Consider the following 15,475-nt stretch of genomic DNA (forward strand, 5'->3'; position numbering starts at 1 on the left):
GTTGAAATTAACTGACCAGCTTCGTTGGTAACGGTTATCTGTAATTTTAACGTGCTACCGTGAACAATATTTCAGTAAGAGAACAAATTTGGTGTACTCTTGTTTTCTTCCTCACCTTCATCACTATTTTCTTTTCCACTGAGAAGCATATCTGCCCATATATAAATATATATATATATATATATATATATATATATATATATATATATATATATATATATATATATATATATATATATATATATATATATATATATATATATATTGTCCAGACCTGTAATTAAATATTGAGGCCTCTCTCTCTCTCTCTCTCTCTCTCTCTCTCCGCCAGGGTGAACATATCTTAAAATTAGAAAGTATTGTTGACCCTCTAGTACACACTTATGTAATGAATGAGGTGGCGCCATCAAGGATGTCTGAACATTAACCAAAACAACATAAAGTAGGTTTTTATAATTAGTTCTTACCATCAATCATGCAAATTGTCAGTGATTGAATATACATGACCGTTTTTATTTGATATTCCGTGTCATTCATAAAGTATCTTAGTAACCACATACGGTCCCCATGTTTAAGAAGACCTCTTGATTAAATACAGCAATACAGTTGTGTTGGTAGCAATTTTAATTCACACAGTAATACACACGCCTGAAAACGATGGAGAACTTTAACATTGATTACTGTTGATTGCAACTCAAAATTAAGTATCAATCGAAATTTGGGTACAGAGTCCGTTACCGAAATAAACTTCACACGTATTCATGCTTGAATGCAGAAATAAGCAAAAAAGATGTTGTTGTTGTTGTTATAGGGTTTAACGTCATTTTTCAGCAAACGATAGACTATGCATGGCGGCCAGTATTAATGGTGGAGGAAGAACCCGGGAAAACCCCGAAAAGAACCACCGACCCACGAGAAGCTATTGGCAAGCTTTCTCACACACCCACATTAGCCGAATCCGAGACTCGAACCCACACAGACAGAGGTGAGATGGCAGTTATCCGTAACGCTTTTGACCACTCGGCCACTGGGGGCCCCCCAAAAAGATGTACCAAAATCACTCACAACAATTAAAATATGTGGTTTCATGGTATCAGCTTGTTGGCTTAGAAAAAAAATACACATTTCTTCACCTATAAAATAACTATCGAATACATTTTGTTTTTCAACTTCCTTATTTGACGACTGTTGTCATGGTTAGTGCTTTTCATTCGACAAAAGGGATCGACTTAACGACACCAAAAAATATTAATCAAACAAGGACAATATTCTCACCTGACAAGGTTTCGAGCGACAGAAAAGGAAAACATTTCTAAAAACATGATAATCAAATACAATTTTAGTAAACATGTTGAGTTTAGATCGAATTGTACTTTTCCTTCTATCTTGGGTTATATACTCTCGTTAGACTAACCGGTTGTCCTCCGCCACTTAAAAGGGCCCCGAGTGGCCGAGTGGTCTAAAGCGCTCACCGTTACGGATCACTGCCATCTCATCTGTGTCTGCGTGGGTTCGAGTCTCGGGTTCGGCCAGTGTTGGTATGTGAGAAAGTTTGCCATTAGCTTCTCGTGGGTCGGTCGTTCCTTCCGGGGTTTTCTTGGTTCTTCCTCAAAAACAAAATTTGGAGAACAACTTGTTGGTCTAACTGGCCGCCATAGATAGCCTTTGCTGAAAAATGGCGTTAAACCCTACAACAACTCCGCCACTTAATAAAACCAAGAAATCTGACATTATAATCAACAACAGATTGAAGGACGGTCGGACTCTTACAAATCAACGACGTATCCTACACGTACCGAATGTCACACAGTTCTGTTTACTTGCAATTTAGAGCAAACGATTTTTCGGAATGTGTGCAGCAGTGCAGCAGTTGTAAAACGTAATCGAGATTTGATATAAATGGCGGAAGGACCGGGTGACGATGATGGTGATTTAGACGAACGGACTCAAAGCGTAAGTAAAGTACTGTTCATCAGTGTATCTTGATGGAAATGAAAAGATTCAAAGCATACAAGTCGAATGAGTGTGTTGAGGTAGGGGATAATGTTCACAAATACAGGGTTATAATTGGGACTTCCTAAATGGACTTAATTGATCACATGGGCATGATATAAACGGAAACAGAAAGTAATCGTTTGAGATTGGGATGGTACTGCGTGCAACAATAAACACCGTAGAGCAGTGTAATGTCACTCCTAAGGACGACTGTTTGTATTCAGACGTTGTTTTGTACTAAAGCCCTGTACAGCATTTAAATTAAAAATAGCACGTCCATCGATGTCATTCGGCTGCTGATTCAGGTTTATTTTCTACCTTGAGTTCTGTTTAGAGAAGGAGTGTTCGTTTTGATTTAAAATGGTCAACATTATACTTTTCTTAAATTAAAAAATAGTTTCTTCTGGAGAAAAGAGAACAGACAAATCCGCTACCGGTCAGCCACAATACAGGGACATAGCCGTCTGTTGGTGTTTCTGTCTCGAAATATATATATATATATATATATATATATATATATATATATATATATATATATATATATATATTGATATATATATATATATATATATATATATACATATGCATGTATGTATGTATCTGTGTGTGTGTGTGTGTGTACACATAAACGGAGAGAGAGAGAGGGTGGGGTGGGGAGAGAGCGGATATTGATTTTATAGAGGCGTCACTCTAGATAACGACATGATGTCATAATACCAGGAAGATGATAGTTGGTTTCTAAATGTATTTCATATATATATATATATTGATTTTATAGAGGCTTCACTCTAGATAACAACCTCATGTCATAATAACAGGAAGATAGTATAATAAGTGCATTATAAGCATGAAGAGCCATGCATTTTATTCAAATTTCTTACCAGTAGCAAACTGTCTCCTTATCAAAATTTAGCCATCTACTAAACCGGTTTCCCTGAAGCGATACACTGTTTCTTGTGTGTGTGAGAGAGAGAGAGAGAGAGAGAGAGAGAGAAACTCTGGCATTTCGCAAAAATAACAACAACAAAGAAATCAGCATGAACTGGATTAGAATCTACTCTATGTCTATGCTATGGTATTTACAGTATAGCCGTCAACTCACCAGGCTATTGCTACATTGTATCATTGCTATGTATAACTTTGTAGAAAACTTCCAGGTCAAGTTTATACATAATATTATCATATATATATATATATATATATATATATATATATATATATATATATATATATATATATATATATATATATATATATATATATATACATACATACATACATATATATATATATATATATATATATATATATATATATATATATATATATATATATATATATATATATATATATATATATACTGAAGATATCACACAGTCATGGTAAATGTAGTTTACAGCAAAGAAAAATGGGGCCTTTTGGGGGGCATTACCTATTTGCATTATATATACAGCCTGTATCCGTTACAACTCATGATAATATACCGCCGCCCCCTCGATTATCGTGAACAAACTTCCCTCTATAATTTGGACATTCCGAATGTAAAAACAAAATTATACGGCAGGGTCTACAATCGGAACAACTTCGGTCTTTTCCGTTATGTCGGGAAAGAAAACTCGAATGTAATTGGCCGCCACTGAGAACTATAGTCGGAACTAGTTTTGTTTACTTGTCAAAATATGGCTTCAGATGTAGACAAAATAACATGCAGAACAGTTCGGCCCTCTCTGTCGTGACGTATGATAACATTCTGACTCGAGACGTATCTTCAAACACATATAACTGATGTTTATTCCAACAACAACTTCCGAGTTTATTTCTGGAGATGATATATGTTCAACCGATGTTCCGATCGCAGTTTCCAGTAGCCATATTGCTCAAAGCAATCTTCCATACCCTGCACAACCACTTTAAAAGTTTCGGTAAGGAATCCAGAAATTTTACAAATTGGAAATTTTTTACTCAAATGAATTTTTTTAAAACCTCTACCCTCTCATTTCCGAGTCTTTCATCAATACCTCCGTCCTCGAACAAAATGGCTTGTACAAAACTGGTTTAATGTCAACACGTTTTAGTGAGACGGGCATTTCTTCAGGAATTCACTGGAGTCAAAATGATTGAATGCATATTATTCAGCGATACGAAATTAGAAGAAGAAAAAAAAACACATGTATACAGCACACCTTGGATTATTAAAAATTCGTTTTAAAAATATTCTTCGAAAACATGAAATGTACAAGCTTTTCTCATAATCTCCCTTTAATTGGCACTAGACACAAAATGTAAGGAGACGACTATTTAATGTTTTTGGTCGGGGGAGTGGGCTGGGATTTAAAAAAACAAAAATAAATAGAAATTCAATTCCCACATTGCAAACTCTAAAACAACCTGTGACAAATAGTTTAATTCTCATTTAAACCAAAACAAAAAATAATTAGTTTATATTTTAGTCACGATGGCTGCATAAAAGCTAGATAATTTAACTGTCAGTGGCCCTTTATCACTTTTGCAACGGAGCTTCGTATCTCTTTGAAAAGGATTTAAACAAATCCATCCCTCAACGAGACGACAGTAGTATGTGGGGGCGATATACGGACGGTAGGAAAATACATTATAAAACACTCTGCGGCATTATACGGACAAGTTTTTTCAGATCACCCTGGGGAACTATCCGGTCAATGAGAATTGATTGTGGGGAATATTGGTCCTGTATACGGACAAAGGAAAGTGAAGTTGTTGTATAGCGACGATAGGAATGTAACAGGTGAGGTGACGCCACGGTACTGAAGATTCGTAACAATGTTGCAAGGAGCTAAACTCACTCGGACCAAAGAACGGGAGAAAACCTAGAGCGCTTGGCAGGGTGGGACTGGCGGGACATAGACATATATAACTCATACAACACAGGGGTGGCAAAGAGAATAAATATCTTTTCGAGGCATGTGAGTGGCCCTAAATAGGGCCTGTATGATTTTATGTTAACATAATTCCGTTAACACAGATGGCAGCGCATAGGTCTTCTTCTCTTCCTCAAACTTCTTCTGACTTCTGGGTCGTAGATGAGAACTCGCTTCAGACAGCCTTGTCTCTTCACACAGAGTCTTCTTTTTCAAATGTTCGTATCAGTGATCCGGGTGATTGTCGATGATGATTTGACATACATGGGTAAGTCCGTAGGGAACAGCATCGACGATACGAGAGTAGATGATTCATCGTTAGTGCACATCTTGTGAAGAGAACAGGTGATGGGAATGAAATGAACTGAACTGCGGTTATTTATTTTGGAAGAACGGATCAAAATAGATTGAGTTTTGTTACACCAATCCAAACACTCGTTACAAAATTTAGTCGCAGTGTGAGTTCTGTCTTCCAATCCGATGAGAGCTACCTGTTACGTCACATTCCCTTTATAGATGCGCTAGCGTCTGTGCGCAGTGAATCAATGAGACGGAGTTTTCAAACATGACGGAAACTAAGAAGACGATGAATTGGGGTGTACCGGCAGTGGAGACGAGAATCGATGGTATAGCAGTGGCTACCAAAGTCAACAGTCTTACTTCCAGAAGAGACCGATTTTAATTGAGATTTAGTCAATTTTCTTTCTTCCCCGAAAGAATTTGTTCCTCTATCAGCACCTTTGCCGCCTTCTCTCAAAGAAGTCTTACGATGTTTTCCGGTGAAGCACGTTAAGTACTGCAAGGCATCATTCACATTCCTCAACAAATCAAACGCTTTTTTGGCAGAAACAAAGCAGCCTTGACGCAACTGGCCGATCTCAGCATCAACACTCAAACCAATAAAGCAAATCATTTTGAAACCTGGAGGTAGCGGTTATGTAGGAGGTTTCATCATTTGCTCTTCTTAAATGCCATCAAAGTCCTCCCCAAGAAAAGAACAACTCCCAAAAAAGAAGAAAAGAGCAGTGGTGTCAAGACTAGGTCACAGCAACAGAAAATGAAAAGACCACAGAAAAATGAAAGTCCCCAGAAAAAAGAAAAGACCCCAGAAAACAGCTTCTTTCCGCAAGAGGCTACGACCTACAGCGACGGCGACTGAGTCTCCAGTAGCCTCAGGGTCTTCCACTACTCTTTTGCTAGAAATGCATGCCAACCCAATTTGACACCTGTTCTTCCCCATTTTATGAAACAATGGAAACTCGCGTCTCCAAGAACTTCTTCACGGTGACACCCTCCTCCTTTGTAGCTGCAGTGGTAGCTGCTCACAACGTACCTGCTCCCAAATACAAAGTCCAAGAGAGATCGGGCATGTTACAGAGTTTACTGGATTTGTCCAAGCAATAACTGTCCCCATTTAGTCCTTTGCGAACCCTTCCACGACGCGTGATACCTGTCATCAAGTTGATACGACGTAAACACAACCAGTGGCGACGCATTCCAGTGGGAAAAGAAACTGAGGCAAAGAATGGTAATCAGTGTTTTGTGCTCCTGAACGCCCAAGGATGTCCTGTCAAAGAAACGCACACCGTCACCATCGTCGTTCTTCTGTCAAAAAACGAGAAGGAAAAAGACAAGGACAGTCTCGTCATGCGAAAAAGCGTTTATCTATGCATGGAAGTCACCCACAGAAAAGACACAGTCGTCCAAAGAAAAAAGGAGCAACCAAAGGGGAGGATTCTTTTAGGATTTTGGAAAACATATCGTTATCTTTTTGACGACGCGATAGTAAAGAAAAAAGATAAAAGGGCGTGTGCCAAGTCATCGATGTCAGTGCATTTTTGGTGTGTGCCCTGAAACCGACGAAGATGACACCCCCAGAAAATATCCTTCTTCACTCCCGAAAGGAAAGAAAAGGAAAGGACTTCCTCTTCGTTTAGTCAAACATAAGAACATGTTGTTCGTCCTCTCCAAAGCTTCTCCACCCATGCGAAAAACACTCATTCAGACAGCCGTCAAAGGCATTATCGACAGCGGTTACTGTGTGCTAATGTTGTTCTAACCTTTTGAAAGGCACGATACATTTGGCTAACCACCAGAAACAAATGCTTAGCCAAAGATCTTCACCTTCTTCGTCAAATGGTTCAAAAGGAAATCCCCGACCGTCAGAAGAAAAAAATGTTGGTCCAACACGGAAGATTTTTAACCCTGTTAGGAACTCTTGTCAAATGATTAGTAGGGCTCACGTTGGGGCTCCTGAGAAGAATTTTACCCATGCTTCCATGGAAGGTAAGAAGAAGACCACTGAGTCAAAAGATCTCAGACGTGACCATTGAAATCGAATGGAAAGACGAAAACTGGTTTTAGTACCTTACAAACGATGGATGGAATACCATCGTAGGCAAGAACAACGGACACCGCATTTGCCTCCTAATCCTCATTTGACAGAGATGTCCCAGTTACAACACGAATTTCAGTCGTTGATGGATCGCAACGATTTGTCCGAAACAGAAAAAAAGTACGGTTATCTATTGCAAAGACTACAACTCTTTCACCAGAAAGCTGTAGAATAAACAGCTCTGCCAACCCGTAAAGATTTTGAACCCCTGTTGAAAAGTTCATTACCGCCACCTTCAGAGGTCATGACAGACTCAGCCCCACGAATGCCTGAGGAAAATGAGGTACGAGAAGTCTTTGAAACACTGTCAGCAGCTCCCATTCCTAGTAAGATTTCAGCGTTCTTTTGACCCCTTCCCCCACTCCCCAACGAAAAGAACTTAAAGCTTGGGTTAAAAAGATGTTGTCCACGCCTCCTTCGACAGAAGTCAAAAAGGTAGAAAAGACGCCAGAAGTGAAAAAAGAAAAGATCAAATCCATCCCATTACCACCCCACCACCACCACTACCCTCGAGGTCTATTCCGTGGCACATCGGACACGTAAAGCCGTTTCCAAACCATCATTTCGCTACATACAAATTAGTATCAGCTAAGAGTGAGTGAGTTATTAAATAATGGAGAAGGTTTAAACCAACATTTTTTACGATCCAGCCCATCCTGCAGGTCACGGAGGAGTTCAGAAATGGTATCGTGCTGGCAAACCCCGTGCAGCGATGGTTACAAGAACAAGCCACGTACACTTTACACAAACCCATTCGACGAAAATTTTCCAGATGTCGCATCCGAGTAGAGGGCAGCGATTATCAGTAGCAAGCCGATTTAGTTGTTGTCTCATTTCGCCACCTACAATCGTGGCTACAAATATTTGTTTTCTGTCATCAATATCTTTTCCAAATTTACCTGGGTCGTGCCGTAGACTTACAAATTGAGCAGTGAGTTAGTGCGAGCCCTCAAACTGGTGTTGAAACCAAAAAGAATTAAAGAAACGTGACATTCATTTTTTCACCACCGAGAATCCCGAAACCAGAGCCAGCATAGTGGAACATTTACAACGCACCTTAAAAGAACGCATGTGGAAATATTTTACGCATCAACACACTCTCAAGTGCATCGACGTATCATCGCACCTGTTCCAAGCGTACAACCAATCTTAGCATCGGAGTATCGGAGGGGCCCCCAAAACGTGACTCCCGACAAGGAAATGATTGTTTTTGAGATCATGTTTGGTACGTCCGCGACTGTGGCTGTCCCAGAGAAAGGTGAAGTGTTGGCAGCAGTAGATTGGGTTCGCATTGGCAAAACCAAAACGCACTTTCTACAAAGGTTACTTATCCAACTGGACCACCAAATTGTTTCTTGTCACTGGACGATTGCGTGGCCGTCATATTGCCGTCTATACATTAGAAGACATGAACGGAGAAGTATTAAAAGGAGTGTTGTATTTGCCCGAGTTACAACGCGTGACCAAAAAAGAATACGAAGTCTACGACATCGAGAGCATTCTCGAACGAAGAACCGTAAAGTGGGAACGCGTCGTGTCAGAGAGGTCAAAGTACGTTGGAAAGGATATCCTCCCAGATTTGATTCTTAGATCGACGCTTCGCAAGTCATCGACTATAAAATGAAGTGAACATCATGCCCTCATCTACCGTAACGGTGGTAACCACCGCAGTGATCACTGCTTCACACGGTTCTTCTCTGCAAGGTCTACAAAAGCAGCCTTTGTGTGGATGGTGTTTAGAATATGTACCTTAAACGCAAATCGTCTTTTTCTGGCAAATCTTTGTGGTATATTGTGCCATCGGTGTTGCCATTGCTAACTTTAGTTTGCAACAAGGAGATAAGCAATTGTGGACCATTTTACTGAGTTGTTGCTTCGGTTACCTTCTTCCCAATCCTTCCCTTAAATAGTCTTCTAACGGAAACAACGGGAGCCAACGTCAGTTACCCTTCCAATAGTCACCACTCCAACAACAACAATCCTCTTTTGGACATTCATCTCACTTCAAGTGACCCCCCGGTAGAATTGAACCAAGGACTCAATTTGATCTTTGTGTACACCGATATTGTGGAGTGTAACATGGTGGGACACACCTCCGTACTGTTTCTACGTGTCATTCTTTTCAAAGTGGATTCCTTCACAAACGCTGACGAGGAAGGTGGAAAAACTTATCACGTTAACCGAGAATGTGTGCATCCTCATTATTTGCCCGTCAGTAAGTCGTATTTTGACACTGTCAACATTGCTATAAAAGGAGATCTGGATCAGAATATTCCATTCACCAAAGGGAAAGTCACGGTGAAACTCCATTTTCGAAAGCGATTCTCCAACGACTCGTAAATCATGTATTCTGTGTACGAGGAGGCTCTTGACAGCGAGGACATGGTTCAGCATATATGCTGAAATCGGCCTTTCGTTCGATGGCTCCTGGTTTGAAACCGATGGTGACCCGCGGATTGCAGGTCTATCATAGCACTTCAGCACTCCAACCACCCAAAACAAAAAAAATTGCCATCATCCCCATCCACAAAAATACAGCCCTTTTCAGGGCTACCTCAATATTCTAAAAAGACAAACTAGGTCAATTGCCAAAAGTGTGTGTATTTGTATTTGTCTGTACGTTAAAAAAATAGATGTGTGTCTATAAGCACTTCGTTTTCGTAGCTTTTCAAATAGTCTGTGTTTTTGTTTGTAGTTAGTGCTTGTAAGCAAAAATGAGTGAGTGTTTATTTTAGGTCCGCTCGTTCCATGTTTTTGTCTATCTATATATTATTGAATTAACGAGGTGTGCGCACATTAAATGCATGTACCTCGGATTTATGACCACACTGCGGCCTGTTAATTGTTCCTGGTGGAAGGAATCAGTACTTCATCCCCCATGCATTTATGTGCTCAAGGAGAACTGTTAATTTAGCCTCAGGCCGTGGGTCCATATAGGTTCCTAACGGTCTGAATGGAGGGCTGACATGAGTGGGAATGGACCCAACACACTCTCATGTTTAAGAAATACACTCTGTTTCTCTTGATGGAATGAGTGGGAATTGTGCTTACTCACTCGTGTGTTTATTTGGAAACATTTATGCACGCATTGAGTGCTGACAATTGGTGTCTGTCCGTGGCAAGGGAGAAGTGCGGAAAGGCAGGCTGCTGTCCGTTGTTTCCAGATTGATCTCAGGTCCCGCTATGCAGGAATTTTGAAATTTAATTTTGTTTTTAATTAATTTTTTAAAAAAATTAAAACAAGTAAGTAGATAACTAATGATTGAGGGTTATTGCATTTTATTGTTCCTGTATGTGTGGGTTTTAGGGTTGTTTGGTTTATTTTGTCATAGTTTTATTGATGGAGCTATTGTTTTATTTCCAGGCGAAGTTTTATTTGATTAAAATAGATATCTTTGCCGAACGATCGGGTCTCTATGGCATGTCAAAGACATCTGATCTTATTTAGTCCCTAGTTTTTAAGTTTATTAGCCTGTTTACTAATATGTTTATGTTATCTAAACTTTTTTGTATTTCTGTAATTACTGGTTTTCTGGTGGGGTTTTCTGCTCTCCAGATGTCGCTGTCGTCGGCGAGTTGTGAGATATTAACGTTAGTGGAGGTTAGATTAAGGTCATGGTCGTTAATCATAAGGTTTAAGAATATTGGACTGAGTACGCTTCCTTGTGGTGTTCCATTTTCAAGGGAGATATCTCTGGAGTGGGTGTTTCCTACTCTGGTTATACTTTTACGACCTGCTAGAAAGTTTGCAATCCAGTTAAACATGCGTCCAGTAATTCCGAAGTTGTTGACTTTTGCAATCAACACGTTTGTCCAGACTAGGCCAAAAGCTTTTTCTAGGTCACGAAAGACCGCTGTGAGGTTTCTGTTTATTTTTCTCATGGAGTTGAATGCAAGTTTAACATCCGTTTCTAATCGTAGTAGTTGATCGGTGGTGGAACGCTTGTTACGAAAGCCACATTGGTTTGCTGATAGCAGATTGTTGCTTTCGAGGTGATGTTTTAATCTGTTTGAGAGTATATTTTCCATACGTATATTATTGGTGATTTTATGTTGTTTGGGTCTTTGTCTGGTTTGGGGATGGGAATAATGATGGCTTGTTTCCAGCTGTTTGGTAGTTTTCCATTGATCCAGATTTGGTTGAGTAGCTTAATAATGGTTGTTGTAATATTACTGGGGAGATTTTTATATATTATATAGCAGATTTGATCTTTTCCAGGTGATGTTTCTTTCTTTGACCAATAACGCTATTTCCCATTCGTATAAGGTGAGTTCGCTGTGTAAGTCCGAATCTCGGGTTTCCCTGTCTTGAAATAGGTGTTTTCTGTCGTATTTCTTTGGTCTTAAATGTTTTGAATGGATCTTGTCGCTGCTCATGTCGGAAAAGTGACATGAGTCACTTTTCTAGTTGCTGCTCATGTCGGAAAAGTGACTGGCAAGCAAATCGGCCTTTTCTTGATTGGTGGTAGCACTTATTAGTTTAGGAGTTGAGTAGGTTGATTTTCCTCTAATAGAGTTTATTTTATCCCAGACTTATTTGGAATTTGATTTTAGGTTTAGTTTAGAACAAAACGTTTGCCAGGGTTTTTCTTTGGCTAATTTTATGATGTGTTTTAGATTTGTTTCCCCCATCTTTGTAGTGGGCGAAGTCTAAGGAGTTTCCTGTGTGTTTGTATTTATTGAGTGCTCTTTTTTATGTGCTGCGCTGCATAGGTCACTCCACCAGGGCATTGATTTTTTAGTTGGGGATCTTACAGTTTTTGGTATGCTGAAACTAGCTGTATTGTGAATGGATTTAATTATATTGTCGTCGAAGATGTTGGTATCTGAGTTTCCTAGATCTTTAGTGTCTATGGTTGACAATATATCCATGTTGTGCAAAAGCTAAGTTTGTTAATAAAGGGTTCGAGTCTGTGTATCACCCCATATGGGCCTAGCTTGACCAATGGTGCTAGTGGTTCGGTGGATTCTAGTACAGCTTTTGTAATTTGAATAGTAGTTGTTCCAGTACTTATTAGGATAGTAAGTATTTCAAGGGTGTTGTTGGGTTCATTTGGCAATCGGAACTAGTAGGGTTTCTGAGTTTGTTAACGTTTCTAATAAACATATCGTCAGGCCTCTTCCCCTTTTTCCATTATTACGGTGTTTGAATATGCCTGGTGAGTGCCCTGGGATCTTAGGTAAACGTTTTAGGTTTTCTGATAGATGTGTTTCTTGGAGGCAAATGATAGCTGTTTTGTTGATTGATTTATTAATTTTAAAAGTAGCTCTTGGAGAGTTTTAGGTAATCCCCCACAGTTCAATTGCCAGATTATAAGTTCTTTTTTGGTTATATTATCCATTGTTGGTGTTAGATTTTTCTGATAAATTGGTGGTCAGGTGAGTAATTGCAAGTGTGGATTTGAAATGCTTAGTTATTATTTGGTTTTCGTTGTTATTATGTTTGCTAGGTCAGGTGGGTTGTTGCTATATAATTCGGATGGTTTCTTTAGTGTGTCGAAGAGGGTGGGCCATGTTACTGTGGTTTTACTATCATTGGGTGGTGGGTTTAATTTTTGGTTATAGGTAGAGTGGATATGATACTGATTTGGTTTAGGTTTTTCCGTTGTTGGTTTTGGTTTTGTGGCTGTTGAATATTGGTTAGTTATTGTTGTGTTTTGGGGGTGGGGAAATTGTGATTTGGGGGTGGGGATTCAGCTTAGTATAGTTTGATTTTGGCTATTTAGTGTTTCGCTAGCCTCAGGTTGTTTGGGGAGATATTTTTCTTTTGTTTTTGTTATGTTTTTGGCTACAAGGTATGTAAGATGTTTGGTGTTCGTTAGAGTAATGATCATCCATTTCTATACTTGTGTAGGGACATTCTGCTACTTTGGGGTGGTGAGGGTCCCTGGAGTTAGGGCATTTTGGTTATGTGAGTGGCATGTGCCCTTGTGTTGGCCGCCACAGTGTTGACATCTTTGTTTGTATCGACATTTGAGGGCATAGTGTCCGCAATGTTGCCATGTTGTGCTAAAGCTAAGTTTGTTAATAAAGGGTTCGAGTCTGTGTATCACCCCGTATGGGCCTAGCTTGACCAATGGTGCTAGTGGTTCGGTGGATTCTAGTACAGCTTTTGAGGTGTTTTGTCCTTTGTAATTTTTAAGTATAGAGATTTTTTGGACTTTAGTACCATTTTCATTTTGTTTTTTGAATAATATTTCATTGTTTAGGTCTTTGTTGTGACCTTTGAGTGTTAATACTCCCTTAAAGTTTGTTTGTGGGGATGTTTTGGTAGGTTCATTACAGGGATCTGCTTTATTTGTTGGTTTAGGGGTACTGATTTAGAAGATGCAGGGTTGTGTGGTTTTTTTTTTTTTTTTTTTTTTTGTGCATCTTGTAGTGCCTTTCCGTTTTAATTTTTATGTGCCTCATGTTTTCAATTTGTAGTAGTTTTTCTGCTTTACTGAATGTGCTACAGTGGATGATTATGTAGTTAGTTTTTGGCCTTAATAGTCTACACTTTCCCTGCTGCACTCTTAGTAGGTCTGACATGATGATATTTGTGCTTAAGTTTAACAGTTGGTTGGACTTGCTGCTGATGTATAGTGTGTGTTCTAGTGAGTGGAATTTTGGTTTGTTGTCTTGATGGTTTTGTGGGTGGATTGTCCCTGTGTTTTTGGTTCCAATATGGTTAGAGCTTATATGAGGTTTGGAGTTCATGGGGCCCTTTCCTTTCCCTGTGTATTTTAATTATTCGGTGGTTTTCTCCTGAATAGGGGGTTGGTCAAATTTGTTAGATGTGTTGGTGTTCTATTTAGGTGTGTTTTTGCTTCCAGGTGGGTCCCTGGTGGTCCTGGGGTTTGGTTGTTGTGTATTACTTGTTTTTGTGGTTTTGGGTGGACACTCTGTTTGTTCGAATTGGTTTTAATAAGTGTGGTTTCTTGGGAGGTGGGGATGGATCTTTTGGTTTATTGTGGCTGTTCTTAGTGGGGAGGTTGTCTGATTTAGTTGAGTTATTTGATTTTTGTTGGGTTTTAGTTCCTTTTTTGCTTATGATTTCTGATCGGCCAGGTGTGTTACTATCACAGATTACTTACTTTTGGGTTCTTGGGGTGGGTGTTGTGTTTACAATTTTTACTTGAATTGCCCTATTTGGTTTTTCAGTATTTTGAAGTGCTTGCTTTGGTTCTAGTTCAGTTGGTTTTGGTAATCGTATTTGGGGTTGTTTTGGGGCTATGTTTGTTCCTAATTGTAGAGAATTGTGCATTTTAGTGTTTTTTTCTACAAATTGCTTGATGGACTGTTTTTTATAATGATTAATATTGCTTATTGTTATTTGGGGGAGGTACTAATGGTGCCCTGACAATGGGGTTGAGGTTTTGTGGTATCCTGAGACAGAGGGTTACATTTGGCCAATTGTTTTGTAATGGTGTTTTGTTTCCTATTTATGTTTTGCCTTTGGTTAAATGCAGCCTTGTTAAGTCCAGTTTTTTGAGACATTTTGTTGAGATAGTTTTGTATTTGGTTTGTTACTATTGTAAAATAATGAAAAATGTTTTTATTTTTAATTAATTAGATTTGTTTTTAGTAGATTGTTTAGAGTTAGGTTAACTTGTTAAAAGAAACCGAGATCCTCTAATGGCAGAAAATCTATGCAGATGTGTGTAAGAGCTAACAGACTTGCTAGGTTTCTGCCCAGGTGTTTACTAGTGTGTTTCCTAGTACCTGTTTTCGGATTTTGTTTCGCGTGAGAGGGGTTAGATTTTTAGTAGAGAAAGGTTGGGAAAATAGTGGTATTTAGAGGTGTTAGATTATCCGATAACCGTGAATCTTACAGTATTTTTCTTTGTGTTTAGAAATATGTAAGGACATGCTCCAGGTTAATGCTAGTGTGCGGCCTATCACCTGTTTTGGAATAATCGGCAAAGGAAGAATATTGATTAGTTAATATTGATTCATATTTGATAGCTTAGTAAGTAGCAGTTGGCGTTATCTAATAACTGAGAATCCTGCAGTGATTTTTGGTGCTTAAAAGGTGCAAGGACTCGGTCAAAGTGTTCGCTAGTATGGTACCTAGCGCTTGTTTTAGGATAATGGCGCCAAAAAAGGGACATTATGTTATGTAGTAAAGAAGAATAGAAGTTTAATTGAGTAGATAAAAGTAGTTTAATGTTATTATTAGTTTAATACAGCATATGATTAGTGTATG

At 39.0% G+C, this 15,475-nt stretch overlaps 1 protein-coding gene across 1 annotated transcript in view; it reads left to right on the forward strand.

Annotated features, from left to right (window-relative positions):
* Positions 1 to 1,795: 1,795 nt before the first annotated feature.
* The window catches only part of LOC149790136 (shiftless antiviral inhibitor of ribosomal frameshifting protein homolog), a 33,573-nt gene continuing 19,893 nt past the window's right edge, over positions 1,796 to 15,475 (forward strand). Inside the window, exon 1 of the mRNA XM_089972117.1 lies at positions 1,796 to 1,953. Coding sequence (XP_089828243.1) covers positions 1,900 to 1,953 — 54 coding nt within the window. The 5' untranslated portion in view covers positions 1,796 to 1,899. The remainder of the gene's footprint in view (positions 1,954 to 15,475) is intronic.

The sequence above is a fragment of the Sinohyriopsis cumingii genome, chromosome 10 (genome assembly GCF_028554795.1).
Source record: "Sinohyriopsis cumingii isolate HCF-2022 chromosome 10, ASM2855479v2, whole genome shotgun sequence".
Lineage (NCBI taxonomy): Eukaryota > Metazoa > Mollusca > Bivalvia > Unionida > Unionidae > Sinohyriopsis > Sinohyriopsis cumingii.